Here is a 25,022-nt window from a genome sequence, read left to right as displayed (position 1 = left end):
CTAAACGATTCAAAACGCTATTTTTATCTGTAACTGACAATTACTTTTGTCTGTCTTATGATTTGTCGATTCACCATTAACAATAATGGAATCGATAGTGAAAAAATTCCAGTCAAAATTCAGAAAAGTTAGGGAAGAGATAAATCGATGGGACGAATTTCAATATTGCTTAATTTCACAGTTTAGGAATGCTTCTCATATTGTTGATAGGTTTCAGGTTATTTTAATCGCCTTATACTTTTACTGTATACTTTTTTTTTTTCTACCCTATTTATTACTGATTTTGCCTTAATGTTGCCAATGTTGCAGTTGCTTCAAAATACCAACAATCATATGTTTATATGGACATTATATCTGTTTCCGCTAGTATTTATAAAAAAAAAATATAATTCTAACTTTAATCATTAGTTTCTCATGTATATATAATTTTAAACTTAAAAATAAATACGGTATATCTATAACTCTCTATAATGGTAGGAAATAATTAAAACTATGTGTTATAAAATAAGATTTTAATTTTTATATTTATACTAATTGTATTTTTGTTATTATTACTAGTAGAACATACGTGTGAGGCATATATGTGTCTACATTGTTTAGAAATAATAAAAAAAAATTATTTTAGTTTCCATGTTTTTAGACTTTTCTTTATTGAATAATTACTTGTTTTTTTATTTCTTTTTTTTTTGTTAATTTTACAATTTTTATTTTGTTTTTATACATTTATCCAAAAATAGTAAAGAAATAAGTAATTATTCTCTTTTTATTAACTCAAACCTTGACATGCGGTTTTATTTCTAGTTAAAATATTAATAATTTGATACGTAAAAAAATAAAAATATCAAAGATAAAATAATTAAAAAAATGCGTAAGATATAGTTATAGGAGTGGTCTTTACTAATGGTTGTAGATAATACGTTGCCTAACTAATAAAAATCATAAAAAATATGAAAACGTTATTAATAAATAAAATGTGTCAGTATTACAAAATATAATTAATAAAAATATTTAATGTTTAAATAGTATTATTTATATATTAAATCACGCGTGCGAGAAAAATATATTACTTTGAATTATTATATTTAACTTATATATTTTAATTTTAATTATATTAGGCCCTCAATAAGAATTCTTCAGTTCTTCTTTTATATAAAAATATAAAGACATAAAATATGAGAGCCCCTAATAATTTTATTTGATAACCCTTAGATTAAATATAACAAAAAAAGTTTATAGCATCTATGCTATTACTGCAGTTAAATCCCAGTAATAAATGTTAATATTTATCTAAATAAAACTTTACAAAAGAAAATAACACAAGTTAAATAAAAACTAAGAATTATTAAAAAGAAAAATAAAATTGTAAGAATGGAATCTCTTTTAAAGATATTTTTAAATGGATAGAAAAATAAAACATTATAAATATTTTATGATAATTTATTCTTTATTTTATTAATAATTTATCTCTATAATTTTTTAATATTTTTCTACTTTCTTTTTAGATATATAAGTTATGAAGTTATTCTTTCTTTAGAAAAAATATAGTGAGTTGTTTGACAAGGAATTAATTTTAAAGTTTATTTTTTAAAATAATATCATAGTTATATAAAAGTTTGTTAGATTTCAAAGTTAATACGTCTCATAAACTCTCAGAAAAAATATGTTTTAAATGGTTTACGATGTTATTTGTATATAATAATAATTTAGGAAAAATAATATTTATAGAATTAAATGATGTTAAGTTGAATTTTGAAATTGAGGTATTTAGTTAATTGAATTTAAAATTAGTTTTAACCATAAATGTTATATTAATTAATTTTGCAAGTATATATCATCAATAAGAACATGTTGAAGGCAAGTTGAAAAAAATAAAGATTAACTAAAATGTATGTTCCATTTAAATCAATTATATAAAATACGAACTATACATAAACTCAATTAATATATTCACAAATAACCACAATTTTGATAATACATGTTGTGTAAGTTGATATGTTGTAATCCTTACATAATACGGAACTATTGTTCTTAATTAATGAAACTAGGAACAACACCCGTGTTAATGTTATCTAGGGTTACGTCGTGGATACTTTTTCTCTTCTTATTTTTCTTTAGGCCATTTTGATGAAGCATATACTTTTGAGCGTGACTTGCAATTTGAGTTGAAGTTTTTGATGGAATGTAACATTTTGAAATGCTTTTCCAATCTCCTGGGCTACACTTTTGAAGTCCAATAAGAAATAACCTGTAATGAAAAACCTTAAAGTTAATTCATCAAAAACTTTAATTTAAATTCAATCTTACAAAAATGTATTTGTAACTTAATATTTATATCTAATTGTATACATCTAAAAAATAAGACTAAAAAGTTGATCTCATAATTAATAATAAATTCATCAAATTTAATCAAATATATTATATTTATATAAAAACACATTTTTTAATTAAAATCTTGGAATTTTTAGTCATTTATATACCCAATGTAGCATAGAAACAAGGAAAATAAAATACTAGAATTTAATTGAAAATGTACCTATGTTCATTTTCTGTCCAACGCTCATAACGCTTGTGATGTGACTTCGATACGGGAGGTGTTGAGTGATTTGAATAGTTAGGAATTTGAACCCAACCAGACGGAACATGTTCGGATATAATAGGGTTTGGTGATATGGCATGAACCATGGAAGGAGTAGGAGCGTGATTGTAACAAAATACATTAGGGGAAATAGGTTGAGTGGTTAGTGTAGAAAACTCATAAGCAGATTCCCCATTATCCTTAAATGATGTATATTCATGGGGTGAAACATTTGATATAGAGACCGTACTTGCTCCAACACAAACCTTTATAGAAGAAGATGTTCAAAATTGAAGTCATTAAAATCATCAATCTAGTTATAAAGTATCCTAACTTAAGAAACTACAAAAAATTTACTTTCAAAATTAATAACATTTGATATGATGAAAATGTTTTAGCTCTCCAAAAATTTTAAGAAAAATATATAATATGTTAACAACTTTCATTATATCTAATAATGATGTCAAATAAATAAATATATATATATATATAAATATTTTTTGAATAATTTTAATATATCCTATTGAAATTCACAATTTTCGTGAGTAGTCATTATCATTAATTAAAATATTATATGAATAATTAAATTAAAAGTTGTTCAAAATATTGAAATAAAATTAGAAAATGATAATAAGAATAGAAAAAAAAATATCATATTGAAAAAATTGTTAAAACTTAATTTTAAACCTTAAATTCTAAAAAATATTGAGAAGAATTTGTAGATATAAAATACCTCATTATTAGTAGAAATCAATTCGTCATCAGTGAAGCTAAACATCTTATTGAAATCATCATCAGTTATAAAAACGGCGTTATCGTCTTTTTTCCACTCATCAGTGAACCCTAATATCCTATCGATTTCATCATCAAAAGAAATGATATCAGTATTATCATTATTGATTTCACAATCAATTACATAAATGACATCATTGTTTTGGTTAGTCATTATTCTTCTCTCTTTTTCAATCAATAATCACTTAAACTCAATATTATTTTTTCTCTCTCTTATACTCTCCTTTGAAATGTGTTTTCCAATCACACACTTCTTCTATCTATAAGAAATTGTTTGAGTGAAAAGAAGATTTTAAATAATATTTTTTATATTTTACATTATAAAGGATCAAATTGGGAAAAGTGTGTATAAAAAAAAAAATCTTCTTTTATATATTGTTATGTTTAAAAGTCTTCAATGATAAAAATAACCTCTTATACTAAAAAGAAGTTAAAGAACCTCACAAAATAATTTATAAATTATTTATCCATTGAAATTAATCACTCTTATTAACATACTTAATCAACTAACATAAATATTCTACGAACCAACAACTTAAATTAATTAGTTACTTTATTAAAGAGAATTAACTCACTTAGTGTCGTCAAAGGATATGTCATGGATACTTTTTCTCTTCTTATTTTTCTTTAGACCATTTTGATGATGCCTATATTTTTGAGCGTGACTTGCAATTTGAGTTGGAGTTTTTGATGGAATATAATATTTTGAAATGTTTTTCCAATCTCCCCAACTACAATTTTGAAGTCCAATAAGAAACAACCTGTAATGAAAAACCTCAAAATTAATTCATCAAAAACTTTAATTGAAATTCAATCTTACAAAAATGTATTTGTAAGTTAATATTTATGTCTAATTGTATACACCCAAAAAATAAGACTAAAAAGTTGATTTCATAATTAGTAATAAGTTAATCAAATTTAATAAAATCAATTATATTTCTATAAAACACATCCTTTTTTAATTAAATTTGAATAACGTGAAACTAACTTTTTGAATTTTTAGTCATTTATATATCCATTATAACATAGAAATGAGGAAAATAAAATATAAGAATTTCATTGAAAATGTACCTATGTTCATTTTCTGTCCAGTGCACGTATTGCTTGTGATGTGACTTCAATACGGGAGGTGTTGAGTGATTTGAATAGTTAGGCATTTGAACCCAACCAGACGGGACATGTTCGGATATAATAGTGTTTGGTGATATGGCAGAAACATGGGTGGCAAGAACTTTGGAAGAAGTAGGTGCTTGATTGTAACAAGACACATCAGGGGAAATAGGTTGAATGGTAGGTGTAGGAAACTCAGAAGCAGGTTCCCCATTATCCTTAAATGGTGTAGATTGATAAGGTGAAACATTTGATATAGAGACTCTACTTGCTCCAACACAAACCTTTATAGAAGAAGTAATTAATTTAGTCATAAAAATATTAAATTAAGTATCATAATTTAAGAAACTACAAAATTTTACTTTCGAAATTAAAAATATTTGGCATGATGAAAATGTTTTAGCTCTACAAGATTTTAAAAAAATATATATAATATTTATGTTACCAACTTTCACATTATCTAATAATGATGTATATTATTATTTTAATTCAAAAGTATTTTTTACTTTTATTTTTATCATTTGAATATAATATTTTATTATTAATAGGTTACTAAATTGTTATTTAATAAAATGCGTGTTCTAAATGATTATAATTCAATTTAAAATTCAAAATATTTAATTTTTCTTGTTTTGTTAAAGTTTTAAAAAATAACATTCACTCTTAAGTGTTTTTTTTTTAAATTTAATTTTTTGCAAGATTGTTTATGAGAAGAAAGTGAAAATCTCAGTTTTCTTACTTGTTAAATTTTTAAATGCGATTAATATATTATATTACTTTATTAAATCATTTAACTCGAGAAATGATAAAAAACTATGATAAAAATATGACCTAATAATAATTGTATGCGAGTAGTTGTTATGATTAATTAAAAAAATTATATAAATAATTAAAATAAGAGGACTTCAAAGTATTAAATAAAATTGGAAAATTATTAACAATAGAAAAAAAATATCCTATTGAAAAAATTGTTAAAACTCCATGTTTAAACCTTAAATTCAAAAAAGATATAAAGAAGAATTTAAATTCAAGAAGATATAAAGAAGATTTTAAATTCACGAAGATATAAAGAAGAATTTAAATTAAAAAAAGATAACAAAAAATTTAAATTCAGGAAGATATAAAGAATAATTTAAATTCAAAAAAGATATAAAAAAGAATTTATAAATATAAAATACCTCATTGCTAGTACAAATCATTTCATGATCCGTCAAGCTAAACATCTCACTGATATCATCATCAGTCGTAGAAACGACGTCATCGTCTCTTTTCCACTCATGGGTTGTTCCCAAAATCCTATCGATTTCATCCTCAATGGAAGTAAAAATATTATTATCATTATTGATTTCACAATCCAATGTAGAAATGAAATCATTGTTTTGGTTAGTCATTATTCTTCTCTCTTTTTCAATCAAGAATCACTTAAACTCAATATGATTTTTGTTCTCTGTTATACTCTCTTCTTCTTTGAAATGTGTTTTCTTATCACACTCTTCTTCTGTTTATAAGAAATGAAATAGTTGAAATGAAAAGAAGATTTTAAAAATATTTATTCTGTTACAATTAAACAATTTTAATTAATGTCATGGACTTAGCCCAGTTTCATTCGTAAGCCTGGTGGATAATAATTAAAATAGAGAAAATAATAAATTTGATCGTATATTAATATAAAGTTGTTAGTTAAATATATATATCAATATATTACGCTGTTAGAATAAATATATGTGAATATATACCAGAGTATTTGGTTAAATAAATATATTTTATCTTCAAATTTATTCAAAATGTTTTATTTATTTTATCTTAAATTCATTCAAATAGACGATGAAAAACTAAAATACCAATTTACTTAAGATGTAGTTTATTCCAACCACGTTTAACTTAAAATATATGGGGAAATAAAATTTATTATTATTAATTTTTATAAATGATTAATTAATAATAATTTATAAATATGTAACAATTTATTTATTTAATATAAATCTATAACTCTATAGTAATTAATAACAATATGCAGTTTTGTAATTTTTTTTGTGTGTACATTTAAATTATTTTGCTTTTCATAATCTAATAAATATTTCATCTACATAATGAAAATGTAGTTACTATAAAAAAAAACTTGACACTGGCGTTAGCTTTTTTTGTAATAATAAATAAATAAATGAAACTCAATTTCGTAATCCGTCCATACCTTCTTGTTCTGATAACTTGTGAATTCTAAAGAAATTGGCCCGTCTGATACCGTATAATTTTTTGTTCCGCTTCATTAAATTATGTTTCAATTGTATATTTCTATTCTTTCCAAAGTAAGTTTTATGTTTAGTTATAGTTATTGTCGATGGGCAAGCCTTGCGGGTCCCTAAAAAACACAAGGCGGGTTCACTAATCTAGTCCACTCAATCGCTTAGGCTCACCTCGCATAATTCGTAATCCACACGCGCCAACAACGGGAAGGGACGGCTTGGTCTGCTAGCCTGCATAAATAAATAAAAAAATATTATTTTATTTTTCCTTAAAACAAAAATCACACCTCACTCACTAATTATTGCATTGTGACATTTATTTTATTTTATTTAAAAATTTGAATTTAATGCACTAAAAAATGAATATTTTATTTTAATCATATAAGAGGGTTAATATTAATAGTGATAGTAAATTTATTTTTAAGTGAACTTATATTTAAAATTTATGAATAAAAACAAATATAAAAAAGAGAGTTCAATAAGATAGTTGTTAAAAAAATAGTCATCTTCATTCAAATATTTTATAGCAAAAGTTTGATAAGATATTCTAATACATTTACATACACATATAGGAAAAATAATCAAGCTTTCTAACAACACTCATACTTGAATTCATATTTTTATATTATTTGAATAAATTGAGAAAGAGATAAAATTTTAATTTTTCAGCAGCAAAAATAGATTTTCTTATAACTAATAAAATTATGATTTTAAAAAAATATTTTTCTTATGCGGGCTGGCCCACGGGCCACCTCTTATGCGGGATAGGTTCGCGAGCCAACTTGTGAATGAGTCTGCACCTCCTTGCGCAGGGCGGGCCAGCCTGCAATGTCACCCCCAATTTTCAATTGCCAATAACAATGCATTGATACAAATGCGGTTGTTTCATTCATAGCAGAATGTTTGCTAAGATGTTTTTCAACCATTCAGCTTCGCTATCAACCATTACGAGAGCAACAAACACTTGCACAAAATGTATAAACAATGACTATTTATTTATTGCGGTTTTAGGTCAGTCGTTGTCATTCAAAACGCGATGCCATTTTTAAAATTAACTTCATTTACGAATGCAGTTATTTGTAATAGTCACATTCTTAAATCATTTTTACTCTAATTCTAAAGTGTGCCACTTACGCTTTCATGTTTTCAAAACGTTTATTCTCTGATGTTCCTCTTTTCTTTTGCGAGTTTCATTGGGTTCTCATGCCATTTTAAGTTTGTTTCGATCCGCTCTCTTTCTTCTTCACCAATGGTTTATAAATTTTTTCGTTTCACTTATTTGTTTGTTTTCTTGCATTGGCGAAGAGTTCTCTGCGCTTCATTTTTTCTATTGTTTTTGCTTTCGTGCTTCTTCTCATCTTCTTCGAGCCTTCGTTGTCTTCTTTGTGTCATTGTAAGTTTGTTTCGAGTTCTCTTTCTTTATCACCACTGGTTTACATGTTTTTTTTTCCATTTCTCTTATCTCTTTGTTTTCTTGTATTGAAGAAGGTCACCATTGCTTCATTGCCTGTTGTTTGAGTTTTTGTTATGCCGTAATTGTTTGCCTGACGGATCTCCAAGTAACTACATCACCCCAAGTGTAAACACATAACCACTAGTGGATTTTTTCACTTCTGAATCAGAGATCCAATTAGCATTATTGTACCTTCTACCACAGTGGGAAATCTACTATACTCAATAACATAATCCATTGTACCTCTCAAGTATTTCTTAAGTCTTAAAAGCGCATCCCAATGATCCTTATGTTTAATTAAATACACTTTGGTGTATCTATAAAAATCATTTATAAATGTTACAAAATAATTTTTACAACCTCTAAACATTGTTTGTTTTAAATAAGCAAGATCGATATGAATTAAACTCACCCAAAAGTTCAATTTGACGTTTTTACAAAATGAAATATTTTCTTCATTATTTTAGATTCTACACGTATATCACATTTACTACTTTGTTTGTCATGCATGTTGATTAATCCTAATCATTTTAATTTCGTAACCTACGAATAATCCGCATGTTCTAATCTAGCATGTCACACATCATACAAATCAATAATATAAGCAGAAGATCCATATTCATTAGCTATTAATGATGTGACACACAATAATGATGCTGGTAGTTTATACACGTGGACTTAACGAGAATAGAGATTGAGAAACTGAAGAAAAATAAAGAATAGAAACAAAAGCTTTGTAGCTATTATCCATGTAACAAAGCAACTTTTTATTCAGTGAAGCAAAATAAGGTAAAAAAAGTATAGAAGAGTTTAAAACTCCATCTAAAACGTTATTCTCAAGGTTTTGCTGTGTAGCACTGTCTCTGAATCACTTGGGAAATTAATGCTCTTTTTGTTTTCGAGATAAAGTTTTGCGAGAGAAGAAAACACAAAGTTTAATAAATAAAAAATTATTTAAAAATAAAAAACGAGGTAAAACATTTTTGGGTTTTTTTTTCGTATAGGTGTAAAGATTTATATAGATTTTATTATATATACTATATTTAAGTTTATATTTTCATATTATTAATTTATTAATATTTATATTACAATAAAATAAATATAATTAATTGTATAATAGAATATAATAAGTTATAAATTATAAATTTGAGAAATAACAATTATAATAAATAATTAAAATAATTATAAGGAATAAACAATAATTAATAATAATAATAAATATAGTTATTTATATAATATTATTATTAATTATAAAAATAAATATATAAATTTTTTTTATTAATCATATATTTTTGAAGTAAGGATAAATTTGTAAATCTACATTTTACACATTTTAAAAAAATTATAAATTTTCACACAACTATCACATTAATAAACAAAAAAATTAATAAATTTTTCACAAATCTAATCTAACATACCATAATCCAAACAACCTCACTTTTCTTTTAAATCACTCCAAATTCACTTACTCAAATCTCCTCCCCAATCTAAACTTATTATAAGAAATAATTTCAACCGTCTAATTCACTCACACTACTAGTGATTATTTTAGTATCTCATAATCTGATGATAAAACAAATTCTGATTTTTTTACTAAAATTTATTATTATTAATTGTTATAAATGATTAATTAATAATAATTTATAAATATGTAACAATTTATTTATTTAATATAAATCTATAACTCTATAGTAATTAATAACAATATGCAGTTTTGTAATTTTTTGGTGTGTAAATTTTAATTATTTTGCTTTTCATAATCTAATAAATATTTCATCTACATAATGAAAATGTAGTTACTATAAAAAAAAACTTGACACTGGCGTTAGTTTTTTTTTTCTAATAATAAATAAATAAATGAAACTCAATTTCGTAATCCATCTATACCTTCTCGTTCTCATAATTCGTGAATTCTAAAGAAATTGGCCCGTCTGATACCGTATAATTTTTTGTTCTGCTTCATTAAATTATGTTTCAACTGTATATGTCTATTCTTTCCATGGTAAGTTTTATGTTTAGTTATAGTTATTGTCGATGGGCAAGCCTTGCGGGTCAGCCTGCAACCCGCTACTAAAAAACGCGAGACGGGTTCACTAATCTAGTCCACTCAATCGCTTAGGCTCACCTCGCATAATTCGTTATCCACACGCGCAAACAATGGGAAGGGACGACTTGGTCCGCTAGCCTGCATAAATAAATAAATAAATATTATTTTATTTTTTCCTAAAACAAAAATCATACCTCACTCACTAATTATTGCAGTGTGACATTTATTTTATTTTATTTAAAAATTTGAATTTAATGCACTAAAAAAAGAAATATTTTATTTTAATCATATAAGAGGGTTAATATAAATAGTGATAGTGAATTTATTTTTAAGTAAACTTGTATTTAAAATTTATGAATAAAAACAAATATAAAAAAAAAGATTTCAATAAGATAGTCGTTAAAAAAAGACATTTACATACACATATAGGAAAAATAATCAAGCTTTCTAACAACTCATACTTAAATTCATATTTTTATCTTATTTGAATAAATTTAGAAAGAGATAAAATTTTATTTTTTCTGCAGCAAAAATAGATTTTCTTAAAAACTAATAAACTTATGATTTTAAAAAAAATATTTTTCTTATGCGGGCTGGCCCACGGGCTACCTCTTATGTGGGACAGGTTCGCGAGCCAACCTGTGAAATGAGTCTGTACTCCTTGCGCAGGGCAGGCCAAATGCAGGGCGGGCCAACCTCTAATGTCACCCCCAATTTTCAATTGTCAATAACAATGCATTGATACAAATGTGATTGTTTCATTCATAACAGAATGTTTGCTAAGATGTTTTTCAACCATTCTGCTTCACTATCAACCATTTAGAGAGCAACAAACACTTGCACAAAATGTATAAACAATGACTATTTATTTATTGTGGTTTTAGGTTAGTCGTTGTCATTCAAAACGCGGTGACATTTTTTAAATTAACTTCATTTACGAATGCGGTTATTTGTAATAGTCACCTTCTTAAATCATTTTTTACTCTAATTCTAAAGCGCGCCACTTACGCTTTCATGTTTTCAAAACGTTTATTCTCTGGTGTTCCTCTTTTCTTCTGTGAGTTTCATTGTGTTCTCGTGCCATTTTAAGTTCGTTTCGATCCGCTCTCTTTCTTCTTCACCAATGGTTTATAAATTTTTTCATTTAACATATTTGTTTGTTTTCTTGCATTGGCGAAGGGTTCTTTGCGCTTCATTTTCTCTTTTGTTTATGCTCTCGTGCTTCTTCTCATCTTCTTCGAGCCTTCATTGTCTTCTTTGTGTCATTGTAAGTTTGTTTCGAGTTCTCTTTCTTTATCACCATTGGTTTACATGTTTTTTTTTTCCATTTCTCTTATCTCTTTGTTTTCTTGTATTGAAGAAGGTCACCATTGCTTCATTGCCTGTTGTTTGAGTTTTTGTTATGCCGTAATTGTTTGCCTGACGGATCTCCAAGTAACTACATCACCCCAAGTGTAAACACATAACCACTAGTGGATTTTTTCACTTCTGAATCAGAGATCCAATTAGCATTATTGTACCTTCTACCACAGTGGGAAATCTACTATTCTCAATGACATAATCCATTGTACCTCTCAAGTATTTCTTAAGTCTTAAAAGCGCATCCCAATGATCCTTATGTTTAATTAAATACACTTTGGTGTATCTAGAAAAATCATTTATAAATGTTACAAAATAATTTTTACAACCTCTAAACATTGTTTGTTTTAAATCAACAAGATCGATATGAATTAAACCCACCCAAAAGTTCAATTTGACGTCTTACAAAATGAAATATTTTCTTCATTATTCACATATATCACATTTACTACTTTGTTTGTCATGCATGTTGATTAATCCTAATCATTTTAATTTCGTAACCTACGAATAATTTGCATGTTCTAATTTAACATGTCACACATCATACAAATCAATAATATAAGTAGAAGATCCATATTCATTAACTATTAATGATGTGACACACAATGATGATGGTAGTAGTTTATACACGTGGACAGAACGAAACTAGAGAGTGAGTAACTATTATGCTTGTAGATGAGTAAATTGAATGAATTTGAAAGTGATGAGTAAAGAAATTACAATGATGATGTTCTTCTCAGCAAGTGGGGTTTTGCTGTGTAGCACTGTCTCTGAATCACTTGGGAAATTAATGCTCTGTTTGTTTTCGAGATAAAGTTTTGCGAGAGAAGAATGCACAAAGTTTAATAAATAAAAAATTATTTAAAAACAAAAAACGAGGTAAAACATTTTTGGGTTTTTTTTTCGTATAGGTGTGAAGATTTATATATATATTATTATATATACTATATTTAAGTTTATATTTTCATATTATTAATTTATTAATATTTATATTACAATAAAATAAATATAATTAATTGTATAATAGAATATAATAAGTTATAAATTATAAATTTGTGAAATAACAATTATAATAAATAATTAAAATAATTACAAGAAATAAACAATAATTAATAATAATAATAAATATAGTTATTTATATAATATTATTATTAATTATAAAAATAAATATATAATTTTTTTTATTAATCATATATTTTTGAAGTAAGGATAAATTTGTAAATCTACATTTTACACATTTTTAAAAAATTATAAATTTTCACACAACTATCACATCAATCACAAAATTTAATAAATTTTTCACAAATCTACTCTAACATACCACAATCCAAACAACCTCACTTTTCTTTCAAATCACTCCAAATTCACTTACTCAAATCTCCTCCTCAATCTAAACTTATTATAAGAAATAATTTCAACCGTCTAATTCACTCACACTACTAGTGATTATTTTAGTATCTCATAATCTGGTGATAAAACAAATTCTGATTTTTTTACTAAAATAAGGTAATTTCATATATTAATTATCGAAATAAATAAAATTTTAAAAAATCATCAAAATAGTCAGTCAGGTCAAGTTAACATGATTTAAAAAAAATATATGTCAAAATACAACTTAATATAATTATAATTAAATTTCAACATATAAATGGTATTAGTATTAGTTCAAATCTGATTAAGTTGTGTCAAGCTGACACAAACATTTCAATATTTTTTAAAATTTTATCAATTTTGGTAATTAACTTGTAAAATTACTTTAACTATAAAAAATCACAAATTCTTATCGGACACTTAGAAATGTATTTTAAAATAAAGTAGACTTGAGATCAGAAATTATGAGGAGGAAAGATGGTAAAACTACATATTTAATACTATAAAAACTTGATTTTGTTTTAGTTACCATAATAAGAGGTAGTTAGCCACTTAACTAGCCTCTGTTACGGTAAAATTTGAATCATCTCCTGTTAATTTTAGAATGTAAAATATATATTCTGAAATTTATGAGGTGTGAAAAAAAATGATAGGTGCAAGAAGAAAATCTCTTTACTGAGAGATAAAACATGGATCACTTGAAACTATTGAGCATGAACCGTAAACTTTACAAATCGACATCGGCCTAGACCCGTACGAATTGACATCGGGTCAGGCCCGTACGACTTGACATCGGTCCGAGCCCACTCAGATCGACATCGGCTCGAGCCCTCTCGGATCGACATTGGCCCGGGTCCGCTCGGCTCAACATCGGTCTGGGTCCGCTCGGCGTGACAACGGCCCGGGCTCATACCGACTCGATTCGACTTGGGTCCGGACGACTCAACTTGACGTGGACTTGGGCTGACTTTGCTCTTCCTGGGTCTGGATTGTCTTGGCTCAACCTGGATCGGGCCATGTCAAAATCCAACCCAAAATGCAATTTGGATAATCAAAAAATGTATCCAATCCATATCTAATCTATATCCAATTAATGGATTGGATTTAAAATCCAAAAATATGGATTTGGATTTGAGGTAAATCCATTTAAATGGATTAAAACTAATTTGGATTTGAATCATTATGGATTGGATTTTGTAATTTGGATTTTTTGCCCACCCTTACTCGTAAGACACGTATCGGTGAAATGTCAAATTCAAAAAAAATTATTGGATTTCTGACAATTATAGCACAATTTTAACCTACTTTTAAAAATAAATAAAAAACATTAATTTTTTAAAAACTCAAATTTATTGTATAAATTTTTATTATGATTATAAAAATAAGGAACAAATCCTTTTGAACCAACCATAAGAAATATCTTTATATTAAAAAAAAAACTAAAACATACTTGTGCATATAAATTTTTGTCGATTTATATAGTTCATAATTTTATAATATATAGATAGATCCGTGTCACACATTTTATAAATTATACATATTTTCGTGTCTGTGTTGTATCAGTGTCTGTGCTTTGTTCTTGGTAATTTATTAGCGGTATTTTTATTGCCACTTTTTTTTCAAATATTAAAACAATTAATTTTAAAATTATAAAAATCAAATTAATGCTAAAGCAAACAAATTGGAATGGTGCATATAATTGAAATGTATATGTAAACCCTTTTACAATTGAATTTAATTTGAGAATTTACAAACAAATTTACAATCACCTTATTTACTCGTAAAATCACACTCTTTTAGTTTTCAAATAAATATTTATCTACCTTATTTCTTTAACTAAATGAAACCAAGAATTGATCAACTAACATACATATTTCTAAGATAACTAATATCACTTTAATAATAAAAAGTATTCACAATACTTTATTCATAAATTCTTAAGAAAGCTAAAAATTATTATAAACTGCTAAGAGAAAGATATATTATACATTTCCATAAGTAACTATTATTAAGACTAAATTAAATTTTGCATGTCTAAGTTTTGTAATTGTTATAATATTTGTGTCTTGTATATTAATTGTGTAGTTGAATATCTCAACTTTAATCTTATTTACAAGTTCTTTTGTTTCTACATTTTATTTAAATGACAATTAAAAATAACATGATAATTGTCAAAAATGGTAACACGATGATTACACAATAATTGATGAAACACCAATGTCACAATTGATATGCACTAATAGGACTTCATCAATTTTATTAACAACTTCAAATAAGTCACTAAAGTATTGTGAAGATTTTTACTGATGATTTTAATTTTTTCACTTTTATTTTATTTTTAACTCTTTTCCTTTTCATCACACATCTATTAATGATAAATTTTATATAAATCATTGTATGATCTACCCTTTTCAACAACTTTTGAATAATGGAATTTATTAAAACTCCACTATTTAAGTTAGGAGAAGGTGTGAACATTAAAAGAAATATAATAGCTTGAATAAAGTAAATGTTGGATTCTCTTATTCAGTTGTTTTATTTGCACTGTTAAATGGGGTGACACATTTATCTCAATAAAAATTGTTTTATCTGATTATCTAGTTGAGGTTCTGTACAAATATTTTTAGAATTGTGAAATTTTAAAAAATATATAAATGAATATTACTTTTAGAATTAAATATGTTTTTTTAAATTGGTTTTCGTGACTGTTTTAAACTTTAGATAATTCATATAGTTGTATAAAAATTATTGTAATCAATTATTTTATATGTGTAATGATTATTAATTTTTTTTAAATTATTTTTTTTTCAAAATTTATTGATATTTTGATTTTAGACACTAATGTCCACCTAGTATTTTTTTCAATTTCAAATTAAATTAATTTTAAATATAAAAAATAATAATTATCATACTATAAATATGGGATAAAATTTGATACAAAGAAAAAAGTAATTTCATTAACATATTTAATTCTTATTTTTATAATATTCTGCACTCTTTTTTCTAGTTATATCTTATCAAATCTATTATTAAGAATCATACTAAATATAATAACTATAACAATGAATCCTGATAATTGCTTGGTTAGTTATCGTTATATCCTGATTATTTTTTTCTAAAAAGATGTTAATTAACAGAAATTTGAAAATATAATATACACAGTGGAGTTTTTTTTTTTTAAAAAAACAAACATTAGTTAAATTTTTAAATATAAATGATTTTTCTTGACACGATTCCTAAAATAACGATTGCACAAAAGTAATTTCTATACATATATATATATATATATATAGTAGAGATAATCTTATTCAAATAAAATGAAATACTAAATAAAAAGATAACTATACAAAAAAATTAAATTTTTGTTTGGTTCAGTGTAAAATTATCATTATTTTGTGTGTATACAGTATATGATTTCTGAATTTTATTCAAATTCCTCACTATTATACTAGATTTAGTGAACATAACTTACTAGTATTATGTGGGTTTTGTTTTCTTAACATATTATAAATAAATATTTTTGAGTATATAAATTATACTTTTAGTCATGATAATTTTTTTTATTTAATTCTTAACAATTTATTTTAAAGAATATTTAATTCAATTAAGAAATAAAAACGAAAACAGTAGATTAAAATAAGTAAGATATTAATTACAGTTTCTAAAAGACATGATGGTGAAGAATTACAAACAAAATAAATTATCAACAAGGATTAATTTCTTAAAATATTTTTATTAATAAATTTCTAATGTGAATGACACTTATCTTCCTCTTCAACAGAATTATATCTTATATCTATATATTTGTTGCAAATATTTAAGATTTTCTTAGTTGAGAAGTCACCAGTGAAACCAAACCTCCTCAGCAAGTCACAGACCTTAAAAGGCAGCATAGGAGTCTTCCAACAGTCTTGTTTTCTGTACCTAATCTCCCATCCAAACCTCTCTCTCCCTCGTACCCAACAACAACAAAATCGTTCTCACCAAATCTAGAGAGTGAGAAAGAGAGAGAGAAACGGTTGAATTAAATTGAAGATGAAGATCACTGTCATGACTGCTGATGAGCAAATTCTCACATTGGATGTGGATCCCCAAGAATCTGTACTTATCAAAGATTCTTCCTTTGCTTTTCTATTCATTTTTCTCTTTATCACATCACTGTTTTTCATTCCATTTTCCCTTTGGGTAGGTGGAGAACGTCAAAGCATTGCTCGAGGTTGAGGTGAGTTTTTTTGGTTCTTCTCCACTACCCATCACTTTTTTACCTTGAAAGTTTATTTTTTTGCTTGAAAAAAGTTAACTTTGTTTCGATTTTCTTTTTGTGAATCTTGATGAGGGCATTTGGGAAACACCGTTTTCCGTTGGAATTATGGGTTGTACGGTTTTTCATTATTTGACTACCCAGAAACATAACCCATGTGATAGTTTGTTTGATGATGTTGGTGGTAGATTCATGCGTCTTTTGTTAAATTGGTGATGTTAGATCTTGTTTGGCTAATTTGTGTGTGTTGTTTCTGTGATTGGATTTCTTATTGTTTTTGTTTGATGCTAAATTTTTGCATATGAGAAGACTAGTGTGGCTCTTCAACAACAACAGCTTCTGTTCAATGGGAAGGAGGTGAGAAATTCTGAGAAGTTGAGTGCTCTCGGTGTTAAGGATGATGATTTGCTGATGATGGTGTCTGGCGCTGGGGCCGCCTCCGCGGCTTCTAGGTATGACCTTTCATTTTTGTTAAAAGCACTGTTATGAGATAATCTGGGGACTATTACATGATAGAAATTTAGAATTTGAAGAACTGTGAAATTCAATGTGACCTGACTATGATTGTGTATTTATCTTGGTTTGATAATTTGATATTTCACAAGTGATATAATTTGTGGAGTCTGACAATTTTTGTTCAGTGATAGGACAAAATTTGGGTTGTAGTCAGCTTACTCCATTCTTCATCCATTTTGACTAGAGTCTAGAGTCTAATCATGTCTCTGCCCTAACATTTTATTCACTGATGTGTTGTTGCATAAACTAAAGTAGAGTGTCATTTGTAAAAGTATGGTTTTATGGATAAACATAGCGTGGAAGATCATTGGTGGGTGGGTATACCACTTGAAAGGAGACTTACTAGTCTTTGAGACTAGAAACTATTTCTACAATTGGGTATATTTCTCTCATTTGATCACTATTCTTGTGGTATGGATAATTAATGTGAAAATAGTAAAAAAATGATGAGATGATCCATTCCATGCTATAGAATTGTCGGGTTGTCAACTCATGATGCATGTCTCTTGACTTTTAATGTTATATATTCTATGTGAACTTTTGTTTCATTGAAATGTAATGTACACTATCTTAATATACTTATTGTAATAAATTTAAATTATTTCAGTGGGTCTACCAATGATTTGAGTTTGAATACTGATGGTTCGGCTGTCAACCCTAGTGCTTTCCAGCAGCACATAAGACGAGATTCTAATTTGATGGGTCAGCTCTTTCAGGTAAGCTATGTTTGTTTTATTTCTTAGTAATCACATATCTAGATCTGGTGTATGTACATGATATGCTATTCCATGCTTACTAAATTTTTTTTTGAACTTTCCTGTCAATTAGCGGTTTATATGTAAATCAGTTTAACAATTTCATATTCTGGTTTTTTCAATCACATTTTTTATGTATATTTTGGTTCTTTTCTTTTGTGATTGGCTATATTATAACATTCTTTATAATGGAAAATACAGAGTGATCCAGAGTTGGCACAAGCTATTTTAGGGAATGATCTGAATAGATTGCAAGAAGTTTTGCGATTGCGTCATCACCAAAGAGATGAATTAAAGCGTCAGAAAGAAGAAGAACTTGTAAGTAGGCTGTATGACCATTATTGTTTCTTTACATGTCAAGGGTTTAAGTTCAATTGTATCATGACAAGATGCGTTGCTTCTAATCCTTTGGAGTTGTTCAATTTTATTCCTTGTGCTTTGCCATCTCTCTGTTAGAATACTTAGCTCCAAAGTTTATTTGACTTCTTTTTTGCAGGCTCTTCTCTATGCTGATCCTTTTGATGTTGAAGCACAAAAGAAGATTGAAGCTGCTATCCGGCAGGTCAGTATTTTTTTAATTAGAGATAAAACAACTCAAGTCTGTTGTAGATTGACTTTTGACATATGCTTTCACTATACCAATAGGACATCAATTTCCAATTGTGTTTGGAATTTTTCCAGGCACTACTGGATGTGTTAATTTAGTTATGCATTTGGTTTAGCTTAAATTTGGAAAAATAATCTGTCCTTTTTCAGAAGCTCTCTTAGGAAGCTGCAAAATGAAACACTATTATTTCCTCAAAATAAAGCAATTCAAATCCACACTAACTAACAATATGCTTGTTTATAGACAAATATGGTGGAAAGAGTCATAGTGGGTGAAAATAAAATAGACAAGTATTTCACTGTTTTGGTTTAACAATGCATCTTTGAAGAAAATAACTAATGAAGCTGGGAACCATACGTGCAATTGCTTCTTAATGGAGATGAAACTTTCATATGGCATTGAGAAAGAAAAAATGTGAAGAAGACCAATTTTCCCCACCTCTATATCCCTTTTCACTTTTTGTTTCTCCATTTTTTTTCCTTTTTACTTCCTCTGCTTCCTGCCTTCTTTTCAATTGCTTCTTCACTTGGTTTCTCTACAACTCCACATACACCCCTCCTCTTACCACCATATTTCTTGCACCTTGCACTTCTTTCTACACCGGGGCTTGCTCCAATTGCTTCACTGAGGGGGCAGTTTTGGCCACTGCACTAAACCACTATGCTATATTGCACAACATATATCCCTGTTCAAATGAATCGATTATAATATTGTGGATTTGTCAATCAATTAGCAATCAAGTTCATTGATTTTAGTTTTATTATATTAATACTTTAGCGCTTTAAATAAATTGCTGTAGGGGTAAACATATCTTGATATATAATTTCTTTGTCTCATGAATCATTAATTAACCAGTTTGTTTATGACAAGTTCTTGGCTAAAGACTAACTATACCTTGTCAAATTAAATTTGTGCTTGTTTATGCTGTGTGCAGTTGACAAATATTTAGTTATTCTCAGTTTGTATCAGATTACCATGTTATGTGCAATCTATTACTTTTCGTTAAATGCATTGTTTGTAATCATGATCTTGTCTTAGGATCCCCTCTTCCTGGTTAACAATATCATGTTTGGTCTGTCTATTTTTTCAGAAAGGGATTGATGAAAATTGGGCAGCTGCATTAGAACATAATCCTGAAGCTTTTGCTAGAGTGGTACGTATGATTCTTTGGCAGTTGTATTTTCAATGCTAGAAGCTTTTTTTGTTTATTGTAAATAATTTCATAATAATGTTGACTTTTTATGGAATATTTCAGGTTATGTTGTATGTTGATATGGAGGTTAATGGTGTCCCATTGAAGGTGAGTGATTTGTCACAATTAATAATTTTTTTTTCAACTTTTTGTTCAAACTACACAGAATATAATATGCTTTCTTTTAGTTTGTTGATTTCAATTTTTAATGGTTATATGAAATGGAACATGCATTAATTAGATTCTCACTTTGTTTCAGGCATTTGTTGATAGTGGAGCTCAGTCTACCATTATATCAAAAAGCTGTGCTGAGCGTTGTGGGTATGATAAATTTGTTTGACTGAAATTTGCTTTCAAGGCATCTATGATACCATATGATGATTAAATTTTATTCGTAGCTCATCTGCTTCCCTGTGAATTTACTCATACATATCTTGATAGATATGCTATTGAGGAAGTAAAATTCATCTTAATTGGTTGTGGATGGAGATTATACATTCTTGAATGGGATGAATATTTTCCACCGATACTGATAGGTATATGTATTGTTTTATATATTAGTAAATCCTAAGTAAGAAATACAGTTCAGATTTATTCCCTTCTTTCAAGTTTTCTTTTCAGCATACATAAATCAGGTTGTTTAGGAAAAGGAATGAAAATAGGAAGAGGGCAGGAATGTAAGGAATATTGTGTGTATAATCATATATTTGTTTTTCGTACAGAACAGAAGAGCATGAAGTATAAACCCGTCTGTAGGTGCAAGATAAGTCCCTGAATGACTTTAGGGAAGACTAGTGTTGCTTAAATATGACAGTAGGTGGTTAAATGTGGAAGAGAGAAGTTAAATATTTTTTCTGATTATGGTTTTATGCATTTTGAGTCTCAACAAACTCTTCTTGTATACATCTTGGCCTTCCTATTTTCTGATATAATTTCAAGTCCCTATAAAATTGCGTTCTTTTTGAATTTCATCTCCAAACTGTTCTTAGTTTGTGAGCCTTTAAGGTTCTCTCACTCTCTGTTTTGATAGGCTGTTGAAATGAATGATGTGTTCCTATTCCCATGTATTTATAGAAATTACTTATACACAAGTTGTCAGATTGAAGATGTGATTTTTTTTACCGGTCATGTTTCCAGATTGCTGAGACTTTTAGATCAGCGATACAGAGGGATTGCTCATGGAGTTGGCCAGTCAGAAATATTGGGTCGTATACATGTAGCTCCAATCAAGGTATTAACAGATCTTGTGGATAATTTTGTGTTGCTGAAGTTGTGGGTATCTTATTGCATACTGGCTGGTATTGGTAGATGATCTTATCTATGAGGATATCTAATTTTGACATCAATTATACTGGGTATTGCATTTTTTCATTAGGTAGCAAATATAACTGAAATATAAAGCTAGTATTGTTTGGTATTATACGCTGGTTCAAATTGTATTGAGGTATTGCTGAGAAGGATCTTTGTTGTTTGTGATTTAAATTTTAGCAATGGTAGGTATCTCTTTCTGCCTTCTTTCACCATGTGACTGTCATGTTTCATTCATTTTAATATGATTTTCATAAGGGTTAAATGATTGGAGAAACGAGATGCAATTTAGTCATGAGCAAGTGCCAATTTCTCCCAGTTTTCTTATGTGACAAGTGTCTACATTATTGTTTTGATGACATCTCTCCTCAGTCCTCACATGTCAATGATGCAGCGATTGTTGGCTTCCTCTATGAAGCAATCTTTCCAATTCCAGTTTAATCCTTTGAGATTGATTTAATTTTATATTACATTGATATGATAACCATTCTCTTAAATTATTTTCTTGTCCATGTTATGTTTTATTCTTATTTTTATCTTGTGTATGTATTTTCCATTAGATTGGGAGTATATTTTACCCATGCTCATTCTTGGTGCTGGACTCTCCCAATATGGAGTTTCTCTTTGGACTGGATATGCTCCGAAAACACCAGGTACCATTCTCAGTTGCACTCTCTGATATCATGCTTTCAGTAGTTACTCTAAGCTGCCATTCTTATAGCTGAGGATCTTGTCTGCAGTGTATAATTGATTTGAAAGAAAGTGTTATGCGAGTTGGAGGAGGAGAAGTTTCTGTGCCATTTTTACAAGGTTAGTTTCCTAATCTGTGAATTTTAGAGTTGACTACTTTTTATCCTTATATGTTTGCATAGTTCTCTTTTCAACTCAATCCTTCACAGATTATATATAAATATATGTGCTGAGCATATTGGTTGTCATTTTCAGAGAAAGATTTACCATCTCGGTTTTTAGACGAGGAGAGAGCTTCTGGCTCTGGTGGTCAAGTAAGTATACTTTTGATTATAAACTTTTTTTAATACGCAACCAAGTTAAAACTGCAATGCTTTAATCTGCTTCTAGGTATCTAAGGCTATCATTATTCGTAATGTTTTGATAATTATGTTATAGTATAGATCCTTCATAGCATATATGAAGGGTGAAAATATCCTTCGGCTGTGTATTTTTGGCACATTTTATATATCTTCTGGTTTCTAGGCCCAGGTGTTAGGTAGTATCCTTATTTTTTTTTTCCTGCAATCAAAAGTGGAGATGTTCAATAGTATTTTGGTTGTCCATCCTATAATTAAGTTCATATTACTACCCATATATCAAATTTCATATTTGCCAAGCTAATCAATGAAGCCAATGATTTCGATTAATGTGAACTGAAAATAAGTGATAAGTAGTCGAAAAATATGATTATTGACTGTTGTTCTTTATTGTTACTTGGTTATAATGTGAACTGAAAACATTGTTGGGTCCATTAGAAGTTCAAATCTGCAATTACCGCAGTCAATTGCACATGACATCTGCACACACTTTAAAACAAATAAGAGCAAAAGGTGTAAACAATCATACATGATCTTAAATTATTGTGGCTTTTCTTGATTGCTTTGTCATTTTGTTTTGATGAAGATAATGACAATTTTTTATGTGATGTTTGTCGTACACCCAGATTACATCAGGAAGCAATAATCCACCAACTGGAGGCCACCCTTCTGGTTAGTTCTACAGATTTTTTAAAAATTCTACAATGGTGGGAAAAGTCATTTTATTTAGAGCTTAAAATATGCAAAAATTTTCATTCTTGTATTTGTCCTGTTTCTGGGGTTCAATTGGCTATTTTGCAATCAAATTTTCACCCAAAGCAAGCTTTTTAAGTTTGCAAAATCTTTCCTTTTATGAAATGTTAATGAGGTAGTAATTTGTTTTGCAGTTGTCCATAAAATTAAGATCCTCTTACTTCCCGTATCAAATTTTTCATTTCCAAACTAATCAATAGAGCCAATGTCAACAACATACTTATTTTATTTGTACTTATTTTTCAGGAGGAGCTTCTAGTGACAAGGTATGCTTTCAAGTATCAATATTTCAGTTTTGTACTTTACCCTTTTTAACCCGTGTACTTGACTATGAATATGAACATCTGCTTTCATTCCCTTCACATGGAAGAATAGATTTCAATTAAACCCTCTAAATGGTTCCCTTTGGATTAATTAGTCATTCAATCAGTTTTTAATGATTTTTCCACCAAACATACCCTTTCATGTATTTATCCTTATAGGTATGTGCTGTATCTTTGAAAGATTAATTTAGTTAAGACCAAGTGGAGGATTTACTAAAAATACAATGCAAAATGTAGTGTGTATTATGTCAGTCAAGAACATGATAAACAATAAAGCAAAAAACTAATTAACAACATGCTTTGTATGGTTGAAAATAAGGTGAAAATGCAGTTAAGTGTTGAATCTTTGCTTTGTTGGATCATGTTTGATGTTTCTCTGATATGATTATAGGATTCTGAATTTGAAGCCAAAGTTGCAAAGCTTGTGGAGTTGGGATTTGGAAGAAATGCAGTTGTAGAAGCTCTGCAATTATTTAATGGCAATGAGGAACAGGCTGCTGGCTTTCTTTTCGGGGGATAGAGAGAACATTTGCTTTGGAAATTGATTGAACAATTTTTACTTGGTCAATTCAATTACAAATTCTAAAAACTAAATTGTGAATTGTTCATTCTGCATAGAATGTTTCTATTCAATTGGAGAACCATTTTATTGTCACTTAATGTGTTTATTATGTAACCTTTAACATGGGTATCATAATAAATTTTACAATAAGGAAATTCAAATACATCGAAATTATTTTTTGTATTTTAATGTTTTATTTTTGAACAATTTTGTATGAATAAGATAACTTAAAAAGATCTCTGTGATTTTTTCAGTCAAGATTATTTTTTGACAATTCTTTAAGAAGTTTTCTGGTTAATATTGGTAGGTTTATTTTAATCAACATGATGTCATTTGTAGGTGATGACGGCAATAATTATTTTAACTAATATTAATTAAGAATATTTTTAAGTCATTAATTTGGATTTTTTCAGTGATGTTATAGAAAATTCTAGTTTTGAAAATCCTACTCAATACATCCCTATAAAGACGTGGGAAGAGAGAATATAAAAAGTTTAAATTATTATTTTTTGGGTATAATTTAAAATTATCCCATTTAAAAAAAAACTTATATAAAATTTATAAAGTTTTCATTTCTTTAAAAAAAAGTTACCTAACCAATATATTTTATGATCAAGTATTTTAATTTTTGATGTTAGAAAATTTTGATGTTAGATATATAAAATGTTAAATTAATTATCTTTTATCAAAATATGGTGTCTACGTATAATATAGATATTCTCTGGTTGAATGTTACACTTAATAAA

The 25,022-nt window shown here is 27.5% G+C and overlaps 1 protein-coding gene across 1 annotated transcript; it reads left to right on the top strand.

Moving 5' to 3' along the window:
• Window positions 1-16,769: 16,769 nt before the first annotated feature.
• LOC137831393 (protein DNA-DAMAGE INDUCIBLE 1) lies at window positions 16,770-24,369 on the top strand. The gene is made up of 16 exons (XM_068639057.1): window positions 16,770-17,051; window positions 17,140-17,172; window positions 17,521-17,663; window positions 18,335-18,443; window positions 18,684-18,800; window positions 18,979-19,044; window positions 20,180-20,242; window positions 20,345-20,389; window positions 20,541-20,602; window positions 21,419-21,512; window positions 22,150-22,242; window positions 22,330-22,399; window positions 22,535-22,593; window positions 23,265-23,310; window positions 23,638-23,657; window positions 24,106-24,369. Exons 1-16 carry the CDS (start codon window positions 16,986-16,988, stop codon window positions 24,232-24,234), a joined length of 1,215 nt encoding a protein of 404 aa, XP_068495158.1. The 5' UTR covers window positions 16,770-16,985; the 3' UTR covers window positions 24,235-24,369.
• The last annotated feature ends 653 nt before the right edge of the window (window positions 24,370-25,022 follow it).

Source organism: Phaseolus vulgaris, chromosome 6 (genome assembly GCF_000499845.2).
Source record: "Phaseolus vulgaris cultivar G19833 chromosome 6, P. vulgaris v2.0, whole genome shotgun sequence".
Lineage (NCBI taxonomy): Eukaryota > Viridiplantae > Streptophyta > Magnoliopsida > Fabales > Fabaceae > Phaseolus > Phaseolus vulgaris.
Note: the sequence above shows the minus strand (reverse complement) of the source record. Positions and strands in the feature narration are given on the sequence as shown.